General features: G+C 42.0%; 1 protein-coding gene across 2 annotated transcripts in view; it reads left to right on the forward strand.

Moving 5' to 3' along the window:
• The window catches only part of tnni3k (TNNI3 interacting kinase), a 61313-nt gene that overhangs the window by 29481 nt on the left and 7294 nt on the right, over positions 1-24538 (forward strand). For both annotated transcript variants that reach the window (XM_020479743.2, XM_031822442.1), the window contains exons 14-18: positions 4795-4887; positions 4987-5044; positions 5248-5442; positions 23139-23243; positions 23462-23514. In XM_020479743.2, the coding sequence (XP_020335332.1) occupies positions 4795-4887; positions 4987-5044; positions 5248-5442; positions 23139-23243; positions 23462-23514 (504 nt within the window). The remainder of the gene's footprint in view (positions 1-4794; positions 4888-4986; positions 5045-5247; positions 5443-23138; positions 23244-23461; positions 23515-24538) is intronic.

Here is a 24538-nt window from a genome sequence, read left to right on the forward strand (position 1 = left end):
CAGAGAGCCACATCAATTTACAGAAATACTCATCATAAATGTTGATGAAAATACAAGTGTTACGCATGGAACTTTAGATAAATTTCTCCTTAATGTAACCACTGTGTCAGATTTCAAAAAGCTTTACCGAAAAAGCACACCATGCAATAATCTGAGTACAGCACTCAGACACAAAAACAAGCCATACAGATTTCCGCCACGTTGTGGAGTCAACAGAAGTCAGAAATAGCATTATAAATATTCACTTACCTTTGATGATACTCATCAGAATGCACTCCCAGGAATCCCAGTTCCACAATAAATGTTTGATTTGTTCGATAAAGTCTATTTATGTCCAAATATCTCCTTTTTGTTCGCACCTTGAGTTCACAAATCCAAATTCACGACGCACAGGGCAGACGAAAAGTCAAAAAATTCCATTACAGTTTGTAGAAACATGTCAAACGATGTATAGAATCAATCTGTAGGATGTTTTTAAACATAAATCTTCAATAATGTTTCAACCGGAGAATTCCTTTGTCTGTAGAAATGCGATGGAACGCAGCTACCTCTCACGGGAGCGCACCTGAATGAGCTCATGGCACTCTGCCAGACGCCTGACTCAATCAGCTCTCATTCACCCCTCCTTCACAGTAGAAGCCTCAAACAAGGTTCTAAAGACTGTTGATATTTAGTGGAAGCCTTAGGAAGTGCAATATGACCCCATAGACACTGTATATTCACAAGCATTTCGCTACACTCGCATTAACATCTGCTAACCATGTGTATGTGACAAACAAAATTTAATTTGATATATTCGATAGGCAATGACTTGAAAAACTACAAACCTCAGATTTCCCACTTCCTGGTGGATTTGTTCTCAGGTTTCCGCCTGCCATATGAGTTATGTTATACTCACATACATCATTTAAACAGTTTTAGAAATGACAGAGTGTTTTCTATCCAAATCTACTAATAATATGCATATATTAGCAACTGGGCCTGAGTAGCAGACAGTTTACTCTGGGCACCTTATTCATCCAAGCTACTCAATACTGCCCACAGCCATAAGAAGACAACTACCATTGAGCTGTAAGCCTAAAACCGCATCCTGTTTAGTCTAAATACCGTAACTTACTTACGCCTATATTTTAATTCTTAAATGGGCTACTGTATCAATCAATCATTAATTTGTTCATGTCATCACACAGCATACGAGTCATTCATGATTTGAAATGCAAGGAAGAATTTTAGTTTTCATATAAAATTAAGCCAGCCTTAATTAATTAACTTAAACAATAAATAAAATGTTCCATTTCAGAAATTGCATTCAATAATGAATGCAAGTGTTTTTAGTCTTTGCTGTAATAAATGCTTAACAAAGAAAACATTACAACAGACTCTCTGGCACACTTATAATTTATTGAGTGTTTACATTGTTCCAAACGCTCAGGGATAATATTGTATTCTATACAGCAGCTGTTTGGCAGAGACATAATATACACGCAGCGCTTGCTCCTCAACTTATTTTTCTTGATCTCCAGGATTTTCCACAACTAGTCACATTTATTCCACTCATCCGACTTCCCCTTTACCTCCTGAGCAACCAATAAAACCAATTTATTGTTGCGATTATGATATGCTATAGGTCAGGCCCTATTGTGTCCTATTCCGACGGAATTAGTTTTACTAGGGGAGGTCAGGTAAACATAATTATGTGCATGAGTACAAAACACCACATCTGTAATTTTAGTCCCATCCTAATCTGCCATGTCATTCATTTTTACATGTCAGGAGAGAAACAATTCCAACCAGATTAACCTTCTGTTTATTGGTGAACTCCAAGGTCTTCTGATAATACTAGTCCCGTGTGAATCGACATCCCTGTGTTTTGAAAAAAATATCTGAGTTTGACAGGTGTTGCTCGTGGTTTGCAAAAGATCACAATAACTGATTAGATAACTAAGTGCTACATATAAACTATATATTAATGGCCTACATCAACTATCACAGTGAATGTTTTTGTTTATATGTTTTGTGTGTATTAATTGAATATTGCCAAATGCATCATTAAAACTAAATATTGTGCCTATTTAATGCAACCCTTGCTTTTAATAGATCACAAAGCAGCATACAACTGACCTAAATGTTTGAAATTATAAATTCACTTTCTCATCGAAACCCGTAATTTTTTTTACTGTTTAGCTCACATCTGGGAGCATTTAGTAAGTACTGCAGATTGCTAAAATATCCTAATGATTATGATCACACTTTCTCAATTCAAATATTATGGCGACACTATACCAAAGATGGTTTGGTATAGCTTGGGAACCAAGCTCAAGTTATAGACCCTATCACCTGGACATGTTGAAATACTGTATCTTCCTGCCTAGAATAGAAACCTCCAGGCTTCCGTCAAAACTGTCAATTTATAGAAAATATATTTTTAAAATTACAGGGGAAAAAACGAATCCCGTCCGAATCGTACTCTGGAATAACGGACATTCTGGAGTAATAATTAGATAAGCAATGTTCTCTAATAATACTAGTGCCGTGAGAATAGGTCTTTGGTCACGTACATGCGATGCATACGTTTGTCACGTTAAGAGGTTTAGGGACTGTTTTTCCTAAACAAATCAGCGATTTTGGTAACAGAACTTTTCAGTCAGAAATTGTGTAATTACAGTGCATTCGGAAAGTATTCCCCTTGACAATTTCCACATTTTGTTACGTCACAGCCTTATTCTAATATGGATTAAATCATTTATTTACCCTTCACCAATCAACACACAATATCCCATAATGACAAAGCAAAAACATTTATTTTGAATTTTGTGCAAATTTATTACAAATACAAAACTGAAACATCACATTTACATAAGTATTCAGACCCTTTACTCAGTACTTTGTTGAAGCACCTTTGGCATTGATTACAGCCTCGAGTCTTCTTGGGTATGACGCTACAGGCTTGGCACACCTGTATAAGGGGAATTTCTTCCATTCTTCTCTGCAGATCCTCTCAAACTCTGTCAGGTTGGATGGGGAGCGTCACTGCACAGCTATTTTCAGGTCTCTCAAGAGATGTTTGATCAGGTTTAAGTAAGGGCTCTGGCTGGGCCACTCAAGGACATTCAGAGACTTGTCCCAAAGCCACTCCTGCATTATATTGGCTGTGTGCTTAGTTTCGTTGTCCTGTTGGAAGGTAAAACCTTCGCCCCCAGTCTGAGGTCCTGAGTGCTCTGGAGCAGGTTTTCATCAAGGATCTCTCTGTACTTTGCTACGTTCATCTTTCCCTCGATCCTGACTAGTCTCCCAGTCCCTGCCGCTGAAAAACATCCCCACAGCATGATGCTGTCACCACTATGCTTCACCGTAGGGTTGATGCCAGGTTTACTCCAGACGTGACGCTTGGCATTCAGGCCAATCTTGTTTCTCATGGTCTGAGAGTCTTTAGGTGCCTTTTGGCAAACTCCAACCTGGCTTTCATGTCCCTATTACTGAGGAGTGGCTTCCGTCTGGCCACTGCCATGAAGGCCTTATTGGTGGAGTGCTGCAAAAATGGTTGTCCTTCTGGAAGGTTCTCCCATCTCCACAGAGAAACTCTGGAGCTATGTCAGCGTGACCATCTGGTTCTTGGTCACCTCCCTGACCGAGGCCCTTCTCCCCTGATTGCTCAGTTTGCCCGGGCGGCCAGCGCTAGAAAGAGTCTTGGTGGTTCTAAACTTCTTCCATTTAAGAATGATCGAGACCCCTGTGTTCTTGGGGACCTTCAATGCTGCTGTTTTGGTACCCTTCCCCAGATGTGTGCCTCAACACAATCCTGTCTCGGAGCTCTACGGACAATTCCTTCGACCTCATGGCTTGGTTTTTTCTCTGACATGCACTGTCAAATGTGGGACCTTATATAGACAGGTGTGTGCCTTTCCAAATCAAGTCCAATCAATTGAATTGACCACAGGTGGATTCCAATCAAGTTGCAGAAACATCTCAAGGATGATCATTGGAAACACAATTTCGAGTCTCATAGCAAAGGGTCTGAATATTTATGTAAATAAGGTATTTTGTTTTATTCTTTTTATATACATTTGCTAAAATAAAAAAATAAAAACTATTTTCGCTTTGTCGTTATGGGGTATTATGTGTAGATTTAATCAATTTTAGAATAAGGCTGTAACGTCACAAAAATGTGAAAAAAGGGAAGGGGTCTGAATACTTTCCGAATGCAGTGCATCTTGCAGCTTCAGCAACACAGACAACGTGTTAAACACTTTGATGTTCTGTGGTGGTCGCTGCAGCAGGGAGGAGCGAGAGCTAACGGGTGCTCGTCATCTTTTTTTTAACACAGCGCAGCAAGTCTGAGCCAGGCCCGGCACAATCAAATCAACTGCTGGCCGGACTCCCTCTAGTCATTTGTGTGCCTTAATTATTTATTCAAACAGTGTGCTTAAAGTATCAGACAAGCTCAGTGAATATAGTTGATTTGACTTAAACACATAGAATGGGTCAATGTTTGGAAAAATACAAGTTTTAAACAATTTCATCCAATCGACTGGTCAAATGAACAGACAACTCATGTTCGACAAAGGTTTAGTTGGGGACAGCCCTAGACTCCGTGTGTCTTTTAATTATGATCTGGTAGTCAATATAGTAAACACCAGGCTAATGATAATCTGTTGACTGACTGATGGTCAATTATATATTTTCCTAGTTTAGCCTACCTGATGTCTGTTGGTTTTTGCCAAATTTCTTGATCATTGATCACTTGATTCAAAATGATATTCAAATGACCTTGAACATTTTACTATCTCTGTTTAGAAAAGGCAGATGTTCTTCTCCTCCGGGCCAGCCTCCATTCAAGCTTCCAACTGCAGCTCTCTGACCTGGAGTTCAATGAGATCATTGGTTCAGGTATTACGGACAGATTCAACCCTATACTGTTTTCCTTAACAACATGGTTCATGCACATACAGACCATATTGAATAGTAGAATATATTTTCTACCCACAGGCTCATTTGGAAAGGTCTATAGAGGCAAGTGTAAGAACAAGGTCGTTGCCATCAAAAGGTAGGTAGGCCTAAGGGTTAAAATCACTTACATTGGTTAGCACTGTTCTTGGCTCGCAAAACGAATGAAAATACGAACAACTAAAATACAACATAAAATGCTAAAATACAAACTACTGAAACACAAACTACTAAAATATTAAATAAAATGCTAAGACACAAATTAATTAAATATGAACTAACTTTTAATTCTCCTCTCTATAGGTATCGGGCCAACACGTACTGCTCCAAGTCAGACGTGGACATGTTCTGCAGGGAGGTGTCCATCCTGTGTCGTCTCAACCACCCCTGTGTCATCCAGTTTGTGGGGGCATGTCTGGATGACCCCAGCCAGTTCGCCATAGCCACCCAATATGTCTCCGGGGGCTCCCTGTTCTCCCTGCTGCACGAGCAGAAGAGGTGAGGCCCTAAGCTGATCTCAGACCTGTCATTTGACCTCACTGTTACTGTGTTTATAGCGCTGTCAATGTCCAGGATCAGAAGAGGTGGTTCTGAACTGATCTTAGAGCTGTCAATGGACTACTGCACTCTTACTCTGTCTAAACATATACAGTAGTTTCAGAAAATATTCCGAACCATTCACTTTTTCCACATTTTGTTACGTTACAGCCTTATTCTAAAATGTATCAAATATTTTTTTTCCCTCATCAATATACACACAATACCCCATGATGACAAAGCAAAAGCAGGTTTAGACATTTTTGCAAATGTATAAAAAATAACAAACATAATTATTACATTTACATACAGTGCATTGGGAAAGTATTCAGACCCCTTGACTTTTTCAAAATGTTGTTACATTACAGCCTTATAAAATGTATGAAATAATTGTTTCCCTCAACACAATACTGCATGATGACAAAGCAAAAACAGTTTTTTTTACGTTGAAAATGTATAAAAAAACGGAAATATCCCATTCACATAAGTATAGAGACCTTTTACTCAGTACTTTGTTGAAGCACCTTTGGCAGCGATTACAGTCTCAAGTCATTTTGGGTATGACGCTACAAGCTCGGCACATCTGTATTTGTGGAGTTTCCTCGTACTTCTCTGCATATCCTCTCAGGCTCTGTCAGGTTGGATGGGGAGTGTCACTGCACAGCTATTTTCAGGTCTCAGAGATGTTCAATCGGGTTAGAGTCCGGGTTCCGGCTGGGCCACTCAAGGAAATTCAGAGAATTTTCCCGAAGCCACTCCTGCGTTGTCTTGGCTGTGTTCTTAGGGTCGTTGTCCTGTTGGAGGGTGAACCTTCGCCCCAGTCTGAGGTCCTGAACACTCTGGAGCAGGTTTTCATCAAGGATCTCTCTGTACTTTGCTCCATTCATCTTTCCCTTAATCCTGACTTGTCTCCCAGTCCCTGCCACTGAAAAACATCCCTACAGCATGATGCTGCCACCACCATGCTTCACTGTAGGGATGGTGTCAGGTTTCCTCCAAATGTGATGCGTGGCAGTCAGGCCAAAATGTTCAACATTGGTTTCATCAGACCAGAGAATCTTGTTTCTCATAGTTGTAGAGCCCTTTAGGTGCCTTTTGGCAAACTCCAAGCTGGCTGTCATGTGCCTTTTACTGAGGAGTGGCTTCCGTCTGGCCAATCTACCATAAGGCCTGAGTGGAGAGCTGCAGAGATGGTTGTCCTTCTGGAAGGTTATCCCATCTCCACAGAGGAACTGTCAGAGTGACTATCAGGTTCTTGGTCACCTCCCTGATCAAGGTTCTTCTCCCCTGATTGCTCAGTTTGGCCAGGCAGCCAGCTCTAGGATGTCTTGGTGGTTCCAAACTTCTTCCATTTAAGAATGATGGAGGCCACTGTGTTCTTGGGGACCATCAATGCTGCAGACATTTTTTGGTACCCTTCCCCAGATCTGTGCCTCGACACAAACCTGTCTCGTAGCTCTACGGACAATTCCTTCGACCTCATGGCTTGGTTTTTGCTCTGACATGCACTGTCAACTGTGGGCTCCCGAGTGGCGCAGCATCTAAGGCACTGCATCTCAATACTAGAGGTGTCACTACAGACCCTGCTTCGATTCCAGGCTGTATCACAACAGGCCGTGATTGGGAGTCCCATAGGGCGATGCACAATTGGCCCAGCGAAGTATGGATTTGAGTTTGGCCAGGGTAGGCCATCACTGTAAATAAGATACTTTTTTTTACTGACTTGCCTAGTTAAAAAAATATTAAATAAAAAAATATATATAGACAGGTGTGTGCCTTTCACAATCATGTCCAATCAACTGAATTTACCACAGGTGGACTCCAGTCAAGTTGTAGAAACATCTCCAGGAGGACAATGGCGCTGTAAGGGATGGCTGCCATTTCATGGGCTCCTAAACAACTGTGCTATTTTGTTTGTTTTTTCACATTGTTTGTAACTTATTTTGTACATAAAGTTGCTGCTACCGTCTCTTATGACCCAAAAGATCTTCTGGACATCAGAACAGCGATTACTCACCTGGAACTGGACTAAGATTTTTTCTTTAATAAGTCCAACGCGAAGGATATACTGCTCTCCGGAGACCAGGCCCAAGGGAGACGGTCGGGGTGCGTTGTTAGGATTCGTAGGAGAGTCAGTAAATTGCCATTACCATCGATTCTGTTGGCCAACTTGCTATGACTGGAAAACAAACTTGACGATCTATCCTACCAATGGGACATTGTGGCTGAACGATGACATAGATAATATACTGTTAACACCCCTGATATTTTTCACCTGTCTTTGTGTCTCCACCCCCCTCCAGGGGTCGCCCATCTTCCCCATTATCCACTGTGCCAGTTCGTTTAGTTCATTCAGACCAACCAGTGTTTCCGCCCTTGCTCCTGTCCTGTCTATAGTGCCTGTTTCCTAGTTTTCACGGTTTTGACCTTTCTGCATACCCTGACCCTGAGCCTGTCTACCATCCTGTACCTTTGCCCCACTTCTCTGGATTACGGATCTCTGCATGCCCTGACCCTGAGCCTGTCTACCGTCCTGTACCTTTGTCCCACTACTCTGGATTATTGACCTCTGCAGGACCTGACCCTGAGCCTGCCTGTCGTCCTGTACCTTTGTCCAACTACTCTGGATAACCAACCTCTGTGTGACCTGACCCTGAGCCTGCCTACCGTCCTGTACCTTGGCCCCACTACTCTGGATTACCAGAGATACCTGCCCTGACCCTGAGCCTGCCTGCCGTCCTGTCCCTTTGCCCCACTACTCTGGATTACCGACCTCTGCCTGACCTGACTCTGAGCCTGCGTGCTGTCCTGTCCCTTTGCCCCACTACTCTGGATTACCGACCTCTGCCTGACCTGACTCTGAGCCTGCCTGCCGTCCTGTCCCTTTGCCCCACTACTCTGGATTACCGACCTCTGCCTGACCTGACTCTGAGCCTGCGTGCTGTCCTGTCCCTTTGCCCCACTACTCTGGATTACCGACCTCTGCCTGACCTGACCCTGAGCCTGCTTGCCGTCCTGTCCCTTTGCCTGCCCGTGTTCGATTTAACTTCTTATGGGCAGGTGGGACGGTAGCGCCCCACCTGGCCAACATCCGGAGAAATTGCCAAGCACGAAATTCAATCTACAGAATTATAAATATTTAACCTTCGTAAAATCACAAGTGTAATACATCAAAATAAAGTGTAACTTCTTGTTAATCCAGCCGCTGTGTCAGATTTCAAAAATGCTTTATGGCGAAAGCACACCATGCGATTATCCGAGGACAGCGCCCCGCATACAAAACCATGAAAAACATATTTCAACCAGGCAGGTGCGACATGAAAGTCAGAAATAGCGATATAATAAATGCCTTACCTTTGATGATCTTCTTCTGTTGGCACTCCAACAGGTCCCAGATACATCACAAATGGTCCATTTGTTCGATAATATCCTTCTTTATATCCATAAAAACTCAGTTTAGCTGGCAAAATCCCATCCCAAAATCCCAATCCCAAACGTTACTAATAAACTTTTCCAAACAAGTCAAACAACATTTATAATCAAACCTTAGGTACCCTAATATGTAAATAAACGCTAAAATTTAAGACAGAGAATCGTTATTGTCTTTACCGGAGAGAAAAATACCAAAAAACGAGCTCTCTTCCACGCGCTTGGATACACTACAGCCAAAATGGAAGCCACTTAGAAAAACTACAATTTCTGGCTCATTTTTCCAAAACCAGCATAAAACTCTTTCTAAAGAATGTTGACATCTAGTGGAATCCCTAAGAACTGCAATCTGGGAGGATTTTGCCTTATAATAAAAGTGACGGCCATTGAAAACGGTGGTAGGCTGAAAATTATTTTTGGGGATGGGTTGTCCTTGGGGTTTTGCCTGCCATATCAGTTCTGTTATACTCACAGACATTATTTTAACAGTTTTAGAAACTTTAGAGTGTTTTCTATCCAAATTTACCAATTATATGCATATCCTGAGTAACAGGCAGTTTACTTTGGGCACGCTTTTCATCCGGACATGAAAATACTGCCCCCTATCCAAGAGAGGGTAATAAACTTTAGTTACTTCGACATGGTCTGCACCTGGGTCTTACCTTCAAACCTGATACAGACATAACATACAGCTGGCCGGGTTGTCCGTATATCGGCAGGATAGAACAGCTGTTTCCGGTAAGACAAGGGGTCTATTTGTCAATAACAGCTGGTGCGCAAAATATAATATTAATGTAGTCTCAGGGTTTTGCTTGCCTGAGGTAGAGTATCTCATGATAAGTTGTAGACCACACTATTTACCAAGAGAGTTTTGTCGTGGAAATTCAATACTGAGAGAGAATTGGTCATTTCTACAAACAATCATCTTTATTTAATATTGATAAAATATTGCGATAAGACCGTCAACCCAACAGCCTTGACTGTTTTACAGACCATGCTGTTCCTTATATACCTCATACCAAGATTGCTCAGTCATAGCTGGTTCAACCCCACCCCATATAGATTGGGGTCACCTTCCAGATGCCAGGAAGATTAGGAATACTGAGGCTTTTGTTCTGTTCCTCCATGCTCTCTCTATCTCGGTGACACCCACCACATCTTATCTATGGAATGCCAGCTGTAGGTTTTTACCTAGCTATCACATAATCAGTTGCCAGCCCCAGCTTTAAAAAATCCTCTCAGTTCACTCAGAATGAAGGAAAGAAATGTCTTACTACAGTATTAGTTAAGTTAATAATTTCGAACTATTAATCTCAAACAAATAAGGTGAATGCATCATTTTCCACTCACATTCCCCTTTCAAAAAGCTAAGCTCTTCTATAAAAATCTAAGGGTACAAGCATCACATAATTATTGTTAATCATACATTGAAACAAACAAAATACATATTTCTGGTGCCTGACATTTCATCCATTGTAAACAACATCCCTTTGGGTTGCTGAGTGTTAGACCTTTCTTATCAAAATACAGTCAACTTGGAACAGAAAATATAATTTTTTTAAATTAAAAAATTTAAAAATCACACACAAGCTTCATTACAGCAAATAGGACAGTCATCACACTGGCACCATACACAAAGGTAGGGGTCAGCATGATGAAAATGTCCACCCCGTTCAGAACCCTTCCTACACCAGTGACAGAGACCCATCTCTGGGCACCTTGTACACACAGTGTGGGCTCCACTTCTGGGTCCTTATTCTCAGGATTGGGGTCTTCATCAGAGATGTAGTCAGGAATATGTAAGGGAAATAATTTTGTTCCCAAATCATAATCAAAACCCAATGAATCATCCAACCAAAATTTAGAATGACATTGCTTAGTGATACATTGGTTTTATCACCCAAAATTAAAACCCTCAACTTATCACACATTGACATTGGCAGAATGTACATTTATATTAACACACAGTATAATTATCCTATAATTCTAGTTATCCTATAATTATTTATTATCACAATTATAATACAGATCAGTATCCTAATGCATTGATAATCTAAATTACTATAATTTTAGCAGTGTGTAGACCTCTACGATCAACCTGATACCTGATTAATCTAAATCAATTACAGGCACAGTTGACCAACTCCCTCCCTTCTACGGCACTCAATCTTCTGGCATTTCTTCATTTTCTTCTTCAGATAGCTTCACAGTTCGAAGTGGATGGCCCATGATGTCCCAATTTCAATGTTTCACCTGGGCCACCACCACCTTTACCACCAATTATGTCTTGTCCATTTAGCACCAGTATCCATTCTCACTCCACGTGGACTTCTGTTGCACTCCTGAGAGAAAAGGCAGTTGATGACTTCAACTGGATGCTGTACACCGGTTCGGACTCAGATCCCTCTGTAGAAGTGGTAAGGACAAGGCCATATTGAATGCCTTTTGTCGCTTTTCCTCAGCCAGTTAGAGGGGATTTTAGGTCCACACCGTTTGGTCAAATTGTCCCTGCTATGCATGAATACACCATCTGTAGTAACACAGAGAGAGATAGATAGAGAGAACAGATCAGAACAACAATTTAGTTCAGTTAATTTCTGATTCAGGAAATTCAGACAAGCATATGCCACATTTTTTTACTTTGACCAATTATTCTTAAGACCAATGTCTAAACATATGTCAAAGACAATGTTGAAAGAATTTTTTGAAATTGGCTTATACTCCCCATCATACTGTCAACTTCACCGCAGAGCCACAGAATCAAGAAGTTAGACCTATAACCCATCGTGAGAAATCCCAACAATCCAGCACACCTAATCTGGTGAGATTTATATCAAAACAGAACAGAACAAACATCACAACAATACACTCCTTCACATATCACTCAAGTTGTGAAAACTTCAATCCAAAACATTAGAGGACTAGTACCTCTCCCATTTTGACACATGACTCCCAATGGAGTCTTACGTCGACCCGAGACGCAATCGTCCCATCCAGCCATCAGCAAATGCAAATGCACTACGCCAAATGCTAATAGCACTCGTTAAAACTCAAACGTTCATTAAAACACACATGCAGGGTACTGAATTAAAGCTACACTCGTTGTGAATCTAGCCAACAAGTCAGATTATTAAAATGCTTTTCGGCGAAAGCATGAGAAGCTATTATCTGATAGCATGCAACACCCCGAAATACCTGAATGCGACGTAAACAAAAGAATTAGCGTAGCCGGCGCTACACAAATAGCAGAAATAAAATATAAAACTTTCATTACCTTTGACGAGCTTCTTTGTTGGCACTCCTATATGTCCCATAAACATCACTATTGGGTCTTTTTTTCGATTAAATCGGTCCATATATACCCAAAATATCGATCTATGGAAACTGTGTGATTCAGAAAAAAACACAGTTTCAAAACGCTACGTCATTTTTTTTAATTAAAAAAGTTGACGATAAACTTTCACAAAACACTTCGAAATACTTTTGTAATCCAACTTTAGGTATCAGTAAACGTTAATAATCTATCAAATTGATCACGGGCGATGTGTATTCAATAGCTCCACGATTTCAAATCATCTTCCGAAATCTCTCTTCCAAAACTTCCTGTCGGAGACCGGATGGAAAGTGGTCTCTCTACCTCGTTTGACCAAGAAACAACGAGAAGGCAATTGACAAGACTGGCGACATCGTGTGGAAGCTGTAGGACTTGCAATCTCGGCCCCATTTAATTTCGTGCCCCTTAAACAATACATGCAAGTGGTGCATGGATATTTTTTCCAGTTTTCAGTGATCAGTTTTTCTTGCGCTTTTCGATGAAACAGACGCTCTGTTATAGTCACAGCCGTGATTTAACCAATTTTAGAAACGTGAGAGTGTTTTCTATCCACACATACTAATCATATGCATATACTATATTCCTGGCATGAGTAGCAGGACGCCGAAATGTTGCGCGATTTTTAACAGAATGTTCGAAAAAGTAGGGGGTCGACTTAAGAGGTTTTAACACTACTACTACTGGTTAAAAATAAAACAAAATCAGTTCAAATAACAAAATCGATTTAGAATTATTACCCTTAATAAACTCCATAAAGAAACATAATTGTACCCATACGGTCATACTAAAATAGACTTAAGGTAGTCAAAAACAACACCCTCTCCTTCTTCCCTTTGGTCCAAATCACAAATATGGCTAAGAACTGTAAACTTCATCATAATTATCAATATTAAAAATTACCTTCAAATCAGTATTACAAATGACCTTAAATTCATTATCCAAACGGCTTGCCAATGAGGATGATCAAACCACACTGGAAAGGCAGGACAGAGGTCAGAGGTCATACAAACCATTCAAATAAGTGTTTCTTTCTATATTAGACTAATTAATGAAAAACAGTCAAACATTTTCATACATGTCGTATCCCAAGTTCCCAGTAAGTTTTCAGTAAAAAAATGTATCAAAAGAATTCAAGTGTTTAATTAAACATTTAAATTGTGTGTGTCCATTTAAGATGGGTTAGCTGCCCTTTTCAGGGGCAGAGCAATAGATTTTTACCTTGTCGGCTCAGGGTTTTGATCTTTCAACCTTTCGGTGTCTAGTCCAACACTCTAACCACTAGGCCACCCTTATCTCTACCGTACAGTTAAAATCTAATTTGACAACTCTCTCTTCTCTTTCGGCTTCCTACTTATGAAATGTCCAAGACTTTAAAAGCAAAATGTAATGCGGGCAAAATTATAAAATACATCAGTCAATCCATAAGAGTATATATTTTTTTCGGTGGGAACAATACTACAGCCATTTACTATCTACAACTTTGATTATAGCCTAGTTTTATCATGCAATAATTAATACCCATGTTTAGTTATCAGTAATGATCATGGTCACAGCTCTATCGCAATTACCTATCTGCTATTCATAGAATTCATTAGATGTAGGTAACTGTCCCTTCTGATCAGACTACAGGTAATGAAACAAACACTTGCTGTTGTTGACAAGCATATATTCAAATCATATCCATATTATTCATATTTGATTCGGTTATTTAAATACTACTCCATTCTCAATATGTTATTCCAGCAGACCATTTAGGCAACAGACAAAACGTATTTCCTTGAAATCGCCCCGCCATTCATGTTGAATAAATTAGACTTTTAATTTGAACTAAGCAAGCTGCTAAAATGTTCAGTTTATATCTTAAACAAACACTGGCGGTAGGATCTGTCTTGGCAAAGCATACCAATAGTTGAATTACAATCAGAAACCCAGATATTAGTCAATACCATAGATGCAATGCTATTGAAATGACGAAGAAATCCCGCAAATAACCCAATTACAATGGTTTGTAGTCGTAACATCATGCACATAATAATGACACAATTCCCAGAAAATTGCCTTACAGGTCCACGGGGTTCTCCGCAGAGATTCTCACTTGCGCAAAAGGAATAGATTAGCAGTCAACGAGTTAAATCGACATTCATTGATCAGGAAACAGATCTTGCACTTTTCAATAAAAGCAGATGTTTTCTCATGCAACATGTTCAAATTACTTTACTACGTCACATTAATCCCACAATCATTAGTTTGATGGATACCCTAGGTTTTGTACGACGTTACAAATTACGTCGAAATTCCATCTTCGTTCACTCAACTTTATGGAAAAAGGTACTGATTATGAATATATCATGTGTGTGTTGAACATCAAAATATTTTCAGAAAATAAAGCTCAAGCACCAAGGAGATAAGATAGCATGTGTGTTACATAAATTGCATAGTTTATTTTCAAAAAAGTACATTTTTCAAAAAAACACTGCAATTTCACATACCAGCAGAAATGGACTTGAAAAATTAAAATATTTTTGGTGCCCATCAATATTACAAACTTACAGTATCATATTTATGCTCATATATATTATGTAAACTAATAGCAAAGAATTTGGGGGGAATTAGCCTAATCCAGACCAAATTAAATTTGTGTGACATGATACTCTTTGGATTGATCATTTTAGAGTGTCAGTGTACTAGCTAGTACACAGTGCATGTTTTAATCATGACCAGAGGGACTGCCTAAGTGCCAAAACAGTGCCAAAACAGCAAAGTTCTGCAGTTCTGGTGAGAACTGGCAAAATGTTTCACAACCTCATCCATGTTGGGGGAGCGTCCCCTCCTTGACTTAAACTGTCATCAACCATTGTTGTCCTAAGGAGGGTTTTAATCAGTTTTAAAGCTGAGAAGCTTCTCTCGCAAGAAGCACTGCTGACTGGTGTATCAACAGAAATCTTACAAAGTCGAAATAGCTCATGGAAGACCACTTTATAAGGTTCTAGAAACACAACAACGTCAAGGAGAGTAGACGGTCTGTCCCTTCCTCCTTTCTCTCTCCTATCAAGAAGCCGCTTGGTTTGATGAACCTCATGTTTGAGGTCCTCTAAATCTGACTCAGAGGTCTGAGCAAAGGCAAACAGAGGCTCCTCATTCAAGAATGTTGTACTCTTTGGGTTGAGAGACTGGACCCCTTGCATTATCTCGCAATTCTTCTTTGAAAAACACCTCTGCAGCTCCGCTGTGAGACTGTCAAGCACCTGATAAAAGATAGCTCTTTGGAAGCTCTCACCATCACTTTGGTCACTATCATCATCAGTGAGTCGTGAAATCTTAAGCTTGTTTTAGGCTGTGTTTTACAAACTGATTGAACACTTATTTTGCAGTGCTCTGCAATCTCTTCGACCTCTTTCTATAGTTCTCCATATTAACCCTCACTTCTGTAGTCCTGTAATGTGTCTGTAAGGGCACCTACTAGACCCACAGCACCTACTAGACCCACAGCACCTACTAGACCCACAGCACCTACTAGATCCACAGCACCTACTAGACCCACAGCACCTACTAGATCCACAGCACCTACTAGATCCACAGCCCCTACTAGATCCACAGCACCTACTAGACCCACAGCACCTACTAGATCCACAGCACCTACTAGATCCACAGCACCTACTAGACCCACAGCACCTACTAGACCCACAGCACCTACTAGACCCACAGCACCTACTAGACCCACAGCACCTACTAGATCCACAGCACCTACTAGACCCACAGCACCTACTAGATCCACAGCACCTACTAGACCCACAGCACCTACTAGACCCACAGCACCTACTAGACCCACAGCACCTACTAGATCCACAGCACCTACTAGACCCACAGCACCTACTAGACCCACAGCACCTACTAGACCCACAGCACCTACTAGACCCACAGCACCTACTAGACCCACAGCACCTACTAGACCCACAGCACCTACTAGACCCACAGCACCTACTAGATCCACAGCCCTTGCTAGGTCAAGAGAGCTTGATTGAAGCATGTCAAAAAGACATTTGACATCACCAAGCACTATAAAAGGTAACCAAAGATAAAAGATAGAAGGCTCCTTGCCTCAACTGATCTATCACCACTATTTTCAAGTGTGATATCCTGTAGCACTCTCAGAACTGCTGGGAGCCTGTCCCTCAGATTACGGCATGCCATGTATCTGCATGCCCACCTTCCATCCGTAAGTCTCCGTAGTTCCCTGGGCTGCTGCTGTGGATACAGATCTTTCTGAACTGCAAGCCACTTGAGATGAACATATGAGCCAGATACAAAGTTATAAAGCTTCTGCAGGAAAGTTAACTGCCTCGGGCACTTGATTTGAAAAATGCGCCACCAAATGTCAAAATAAATGTTTCTTTCAACTAGAGGTGAAATGAGATATCAATTAGCATCAAACTGCCAGTAGTGAATTACATTTTGCGGTGGCCAATCAGATGTCAGGGGTGTCCAGTGCCACCCTGGACACCCCTCTGGCATGCCACTGGTTCCAGCTGCTCAATAATGAGTGTGATATTCCCTGGGATCCCAATTTCTGATCCCCCTGTGCACAGATGAAGTTGATGAAGTTGCAGATCCCATCCCCATCGGCAAAAATGTTATTGACATTCAGTACTGAGAGAGACTTGGTAATTTCTTCAAACAATCATCTTTATTTAATATCGATTAATTATTGCAATAATGAAACTGTTGACTGTTAGGCTGAGAGCCTACCCTTTACAGGCCATGCTGATGCTTATATACAGTTGAAATCGGAGGTTTACATACACCTTAGCCAAGTACATTTAAACTCTGTTTTTCACAATTCCTGACATTTAATCGTAGTAACAATTCCCTGTCTTAGGTCAGTTAGGATCACCACTTTATATTAAGAATGTGAAATGTCAGAATAATAGTAGAGAGAATGATTTATTTCAGCTTTTCTTTCTTTCATCACATTCCCAGTGGGTCGGAAGTTTACATACACTCAATTAGTATTTGGTAGCATTGCCTTTAAATTGTTTAACTTGGGTTAAACGTCCACAAGCTTTCCACAATAAGTTGGGTGAATTTTGGCCCATTCCTCCTGACAGAGCTGGTGTAACTGAGTCAGGTTTGTAGGCCTCCTTGGTTGCACACACTTTTTCAGTTCTTCCCACAAATGTTCTATAGGATTGAGTTCAGGGCTTTGTCACTCCAATACCTTGACTTTGTTGTCCTTAAGCCATTTTGCTACAACTTGGAAGTATGCTTGGGGTCATTGTCCATTTGGAAGACAAATTTGCGACCAAATTGTTCCTGACTGATGTCTTGAGATATTGCTTCAATATATCCATATAATTTTCTTACCTAATTTTTCCATCTATTTTGTGAAGTGCACCAGTCCATCCTGCAGCAAAGCACCCCCACAACATGATGCTGCCACCCCTGTGCTTCACAGTTGGGATGGTGTTCTTTTGCTTGCAAGCCTCCCCCTTTTACTCCAAAGATAATGATGGTGATTATGGCCAAACAGTTCTATTTTTGTTTCATCAGACCAGAGGACATTTTTCCAAAAAGTACGATCTTTGTCCCCATGTGCAGTTGCAAACCGTAGTCTGTCTTTTTTTATGGCGGTTTTGGAGCAGTGGCTTCTTCCGTGCTGAGCTGCCTTTCAGGTTATGTCGATATAGGACTCGTTTTACTGTGGATATAGATATTTTTGTACCTGTTTCCTCCAGCATCTTCACAAGGTCCTTTGCTGTTGTTCTGGGATGGATTTGCACCAAAGTTCATCTCCAGGAGACAGAAAGCGTCTCCTTTCTGAGGTCTTGGCTGATTTCTTTAGATTTATAGTTTGTTAACAATAAATTTGTGGAGTGGTAGAAAAACCATTTTTAATGACTCCAACCTAAGTCTATGTAAACTTCCTACTTCAACTGTACCTCATACCAAGAATGTCATAGCTGGTTGAACCCCCCTCCCCCCTGGTGACTGGGGGCACCGTAAGCCACTTTGGGTTCATCCTCTGGTCATCTGCCTCTGGTGCTGTCTCCCAGATGCCAGGAAGATTAGGAATACTGAGGCCTTTATTCTGTTCCTCCAGGCTCCCTCTATCTCGGTGACACCCACCGGATCTTATCTATGGAATGCCAGCTGTAGGTTTTTACCTAGCCATCACTTAATCAGTTGCCAGCCCCAGCTTCAAAAAACTCCTCTCAGTTCACTCAGAATGAAGGAAAGAAATGTCTTACTACATTATTTGTTTAGTTAATAATTTCTAACTATTAATCTCAAACAAATAAGGTGAATACATAATTTTTCCCTCACAGTTTTCATCTATATTTTTTGTAGCTGTCTATTTACCAGTACATACCGATGCTGGCACTAAGACTGCACTCAACGAGCTGTATAAAGCCATAAGCAAACAAGGAAACACCTAGTGGCCGGGGACTTTAATGCAGGGAATCTTAAATCAGTTTTACCTCATTTTTCCAGCATGTTCAATTTGCAACCAGAGGGAAAAAACTCTAGACCACCTTTTCTACACACACAGAGATGCGTACAAAGCTCTCCCTCGCCCTCCATTTGGAAAATCTGACCATAACTATATCCTCCTGATTCCTGCTTACAAGCAAAAATGAAAAAAAGGAAGTACCGGTGACTCGCTCAATACGGACGTGGTCAGATAACGCAGATGCTAAGCTACAGGACTGTTTTGCTAGCAAAGACTGGAATATGTTCTGGGATTCTTCCAATGGCAGTGAGGAAGACACCACATCAGTCACCGGCTTCATCAATAAGTACATCGATGACGTCGTCCCCACAGTGACTGTACGTAGATACCCCAACTAGAAGCCATGGATTACAGGCAACATCTGCACTGAGCTAAAGGGTTGAGCTGCCGCTTTCAAGGAGCGGGACTCTAACCTGGACGCTTCTAAGAAATCCCATTATGCGTCAATACAGGACAAAGATTAAATCCATCTACACCGGCTCCGATGCTCGTTGGATGTGGCAGGGCTTGCAAACTATTACGGACTACAAAGGGAAGCACAGCCGCGAGCTGCCCAGTGACACAAGCCTACCAGACGAGCTAAATTACATCTATGCACGCTTTGAGGCAAGCAACACTGAAGCATGCGTGAGAGCACCAGCTGTTCCGGACGACTGTGTGATCACGCTCTCCATAGCGATGTGAGTAAGACCTTTAAACAGGCCAACATTCACCACACACAGGGTGTAGAGGCTGTTGTAGAGGCTGTCTGTGATGTTGTCCACGATGTCCTTCCCCAGCTGGAAGTCCCTGCGGTGTAGACCGAGACAAAGGAAGGGAGGTCCCCTCTGCTCCAGGCCCAGCAACAGCTGCTCCACCACCCAGTGCTTGTCTTTCCCACTGTATGACACAAATGCATCGTAGTGGTGACGACCACTGGGGTTGGGCCTCTGCACAGCCTCCTCCAGCCAGCCACGGGCGATGTGGTAGAAGGCCATTAGGTAGTCCCTGGCCAGCTGATGGAGCAGCACCACCAGCATGAAGAGGAGCAGGCCCAGTGAGGTGCAGAGGAACAGGACAAAGTCCATGTCCAGGGAACAGTGGGCCGCAGAGTACCTGGGGAAGTTCTGGACGCCACCTTCATTTTTGCATGTCAACTCCAATTCCCAATTTTGCTAAAAAAATGACCTGGACTTGTGTCTGTCTCCTGACCCAGGTGTCCAGCCAGGCGTTGTCACAGCTGCAGTGCAGGCAAGGACTGAAGAGCTCCATATTCCCCAGGCTGGTCAGTGGCTCTGGAAAGCCCTCTAACATACTAAACTCCTCTCGGGATTGGATTTGAATCAAAATGAGGGAGGGCAGGTCTCTGCTCAGATCCTCCTCCAGAGTGAGGATCCTACATTCGATCAAGCTCAGGCTCTCCAGCCTTGTTAGGTTGTGGAACATGATGCTCAGCACTGGCTGCACGATGAGGTCCACTCCTGTCAGCTTCAAATGCCTCAGCTGCACAAGCCTGTTCAGATTATTCATGTCCACAGTTGGTTTTCTCACAAACTCTGGTGAGAGTACCAACTCAAACTCCTGCAGAGAGAGGAAGTACTTTGCGACGAAGTGAGACCCACACAGAAGATGTCCTGTTACAGCCCTGAGTTTGACAACAGACTGGAAGAATGGTCTCCAGCAGTCCTGGAATATCACATTCAATGGAGCGAAGAGCTGCAGGGTGAAGCCTGGTTTTGGGGTGCTGTTGCTGCCGACGGTGATGTTGAGAGGACACCAGGAGCTTATAATCATGTTAGTCAGCACTTGAGGGAAGACTCGACCGAATATGTGCGTCAGATTCACACTCACACTCACATGTTTCTCCCACTGGCTGGATGGATAGTAAATGTACCCTGAATCTATGGTTGTCAGCGAAGTGAGGTTGATGAATGCAAATGTTGCAGTTTGCATGATGGATTTATTGAACAGTGTTAAAGTCTCTAAGCTTTGCAGGCCAAAGAAACTGTTCTCTGTAATCTGAGAGATCTTGTTACTCCCTAGGTCTAGGAACCTCAATTCAGCTGTTCAGTTGTATAATTCTGTTCGACATAATGAGATATGAATTTGGTGGTCATCCAATTGAATGAAAACTGGCAGTTCTTCCACTGCTTTTCGTGCAAGCTGTGTTGTATCTGTGTGCATCTATATATCTTGTGCATCTCATTTTCATATCTTGCACATAATGTGCCATCTCTTCCGGAGCTGTTGTTTAGACACAGTGAGAGGCGTAGGGGCAGATCAGTTTATTTTTACGGCCCTTTTTTTCTCACTTCCCCTTTCTCTGTCCCGGCACTACGTATCTTACTGGTCTGTGACTCACTGACACGGTTACAGGGGAATAAAGCAGTCCAACAGTTAACACACAGGAACTTTATTTAAACACACTGGAACTTTATTTAAACACACTGAGGAAGATGAACATGGGGATGCACATGGGGATGAAAGGTTGGAATAGGTAGTGTTTGAGAGGCAGATTTATGGTACCCCCTAGACTCTCGAGCTCAAGTCGTGGGGAGATGGGGTGTGAGGGGGTGTAGGGGTTCTGTATAAGGAAAAGAAAGACTGGAGGGTCATGCACTGTACCAGATTTGCCAGTTCTTGCTGTGAGATGTTACCCAACTCTTCCACCAAGGCACCTGCAAGTTCCCGGACATTTCTGGGGGGAATGGACCTAGCCCTCACCCTCCGATCCAACAGGTCCCAGAGGTGCTCAATGGGATTGAGATCCGGGCTCCTCGCTGGCCATGGCAGAACACTGACATTCCTGTCTTGCAGGAAATCCCGCACAGAACGAGCAGTATGGCTGGTGGGTCATTGTCATGCTGGAGGGTCATGTCAGGTTGAGCCTGCAGAAAGGTTACCACATGAGGGAGGAGGATGTCTTCCCTGTAACGCACAGCATTGAGTTTGCCTGCAATGACTACAAACTCAGTCCGATGATGCGGTGACACACCACCCCAGACCATGACGGACACTCCACCTTCAAAATGATCCTGCTCCAGAGTACAGGCCTCAGTGTAACGCTCATTCCTTCGACGATAAACGTGAATCCGACCATCAATGCTGGTGAGACAGAACCTTGATTCATCAGAGAAGAGCAGTTTTTGCCAGTCCTGTCTGGTCCAGTGACCGTGGGTTTGTGCCCATAGGCGACGTTGTTGCCGGGGATGTCTGGTGAGGACCTGTCTTCCAACAGGCCTTCAAGCCCTCAGTTCAGCCTCTCTCAGCCTTTTGCCAGGAATTTATGACCTGAGATAACAGAACCTGGGTGTAGGAGAGAGTGAGAGAGGGGGAAGCCACAATCTATACCCAGAAAGGGCCACATCATGACACCTCCTTGCTGCATGCCTAAGGCACGTTCACGCAGATGATCAGGGACCCTGGGCATCTTTCTTTTGGTGTTTATCAGAATCAGTAGAAAGGCCTCTTGAGTGTTCTAAGTTTTCATAACTGTGACTTTAATTGCCTACCGTCTGTAAGCTGTTAGTGTCTTAATAACCATTCCACAGGTGCATGTTCATGAATTGTTTATGGTTCATTGAACCATATGAAGTATGGGAAACAGTGTTTAAACCCTTTACAATGAAGATCTGTGAAGTTATTTGGATTTTTATTAATTGTCTTTTAAAGACAGGGTCCTGAAAAAGGGACGTTTCTTTTTTGCTGAGTTTATATAACACATTATAACACTTGTAAGCAGTAATAAGTAGTTTTAAATATTCATTAGTAATGACATGAGATGTTATAGAAGGTCATTATAACCGGTTTTATAACATCTCATGCCGTTACTCATAACTATTTAAAAATACTTATGACAGTTTATGAATGTTATAATGTGTTATATAGTTGTTATAAAGGCATTATTCATAAGAACATCTACATTAAAGCGTTACTTAAACTTTTTAATTGGTACTTAAGTATAATGTTCAGTGCTGTTGTCGATCCATCATCCAGTATTTTTTATGGAAATTTGTCTACTTGCAAACGTGCAGATTGTGGCTGTAAAACAATTGTTGTGAACGGTTTAATGTCTTATTTCTTGGTAGTGTCTTCACATCCGTTTCTCCAACCTATCATCATTGATCTATACTAAGTGTTACTCTGATACATGTTTTGTCATACCTGTGGTATACTGTCTGATATACCATGGCTGTCAACCAATCAACATTCAGGGCTCAATCCACCCAGTTTATAATAAGTGTTACTCTGCATTTAGATAAAGTCTAACAGTCTATGAGCTGACTTATTGATCTTCTGCTGTGTACCGTGGTATCAGTTGATTGGTAGGGCCAAGGAGCATCGACCTCTCTTACTTAGTGTTGGGGTTGTTCTTCTAATGATGTGTAATGATGTGTCAACGGACAGGATCATCGATCTGCAGTCCAAGCTCATCATCGCCATCGACGTGGCCAAGGGCATGGAGTACCTGCACAACCTCACTCAGCCCATCATCCACAGGGACCTCAACAGGTCGGTGGAGGGTGGGGGTCAGTGGGGCTTTGTGTGTGGGGGTTGGGAGATGTGCTGGGTGCATGTGTGTTTTGTGGGGAATTTATACTGGGTCTTAATCTATGTAGAAATGAAGCACAATGAGTGGTATACAGTAGATGTTGAATTGAAGATGTAGTGACTATGTGAAATTAATTGTTTTGAGTTATTCTTCCAATAATGACATTTGCTTCTTTTAGTCACAACATTCTACTCTATGAGGATGGTCATGCTGTGGTGGCTGATTTTGGAGGTAAGCAACAAAATACAGTACCAGTCAAAAGTTTGGACACGCCTACTCATTCAAGGGTTAGTCTTTATCATTACTCTTTTCTACATTGCAGAATAATAGTGAAGACATCAAAACTATGAAGTAACACATATGGAATCATGTACATGTTGTAACCAAAAAAGTGTAAAATAATAATAAGTAATTTGAGATTCTTCAAAGTAGACACCCTTTGCCTTGATGACTGCTTTGCACACTCTTGGCATTCTCTCAACCAGCTTCATGAGGAATGCTTTTCCAACAGTCTTGAAGGAGTTCCCACATATGCTGAGCACTGATTTTCCTTCACTCTGTGGTCCAACTCATCCCAAACCATCTCAATTGGGTTGAGGTCAGGTGATTGTGGGGGCCAGGTCATCTGATACAGCACTCCATGAAAGAACCAATAAGCTCAAACCAGATGGGATGGTGTATTGCTGCAGAATGCTGTGGAAGCCATGCTGGTTAAGTGTGCCTTGAATTCTAAATAAATCACAAACAGTGTCACCAGCAAAGCACCTCCACATCATCAAACCTCCTTCTCCATGCTTCACGGTGGGAACCACACATGCAGACCAAAGGTGACTCATCAGACCAAAGGACACATTTCCACCAGTCTAATGCCCATTGCTTGTGTTTCTTGGCCCAAGCAAGTGTCTTATTATTGGTGTCCTTTAGTAGTGGTTTCTTTGCAGCAATTAGACCATGAAGGCCTCATTCACGCAGTCTCCTCTGAACAGCTGATGTTGAGATGTGTCTGTTACTTGAACTCTATGAAGCATTTATTTGTGCTGCAATCTGAGGTGCAGTTAACTCAAATGAACTTGTCCTCTGCAGCAGATGTAACTCTGGGTCTTCCTTTCCTGTGGCGGTCCTCATGAGAGCCAGTTTCATCATAGCGCTTGATCAATAAGTGCATTGAAACCGTTGTCCCCACAGTGACTGTACGTACAACCAGGAGTCATGGGTAGAGCTGCCACTTTCAAGTAGCGGGACTCTAACCCGGAAG

The sequence above is a fragment of the Oncorhynchus kisutch genome, linkage group LG4 (genome assembly GCF_002021735.2).
Source record: "Oncorhynchus kisutch isolate 150728-3 linkage group LG4, Okis_V2, whole genome shotgun sequence".
Classification (NCBI taxonomy): Eukaryota; Metazoa; Chordata; class Actinopteri; order Salmoniformes; family Salmonidae; genus Oncorhynchus; species Oncorhynchus kisutch.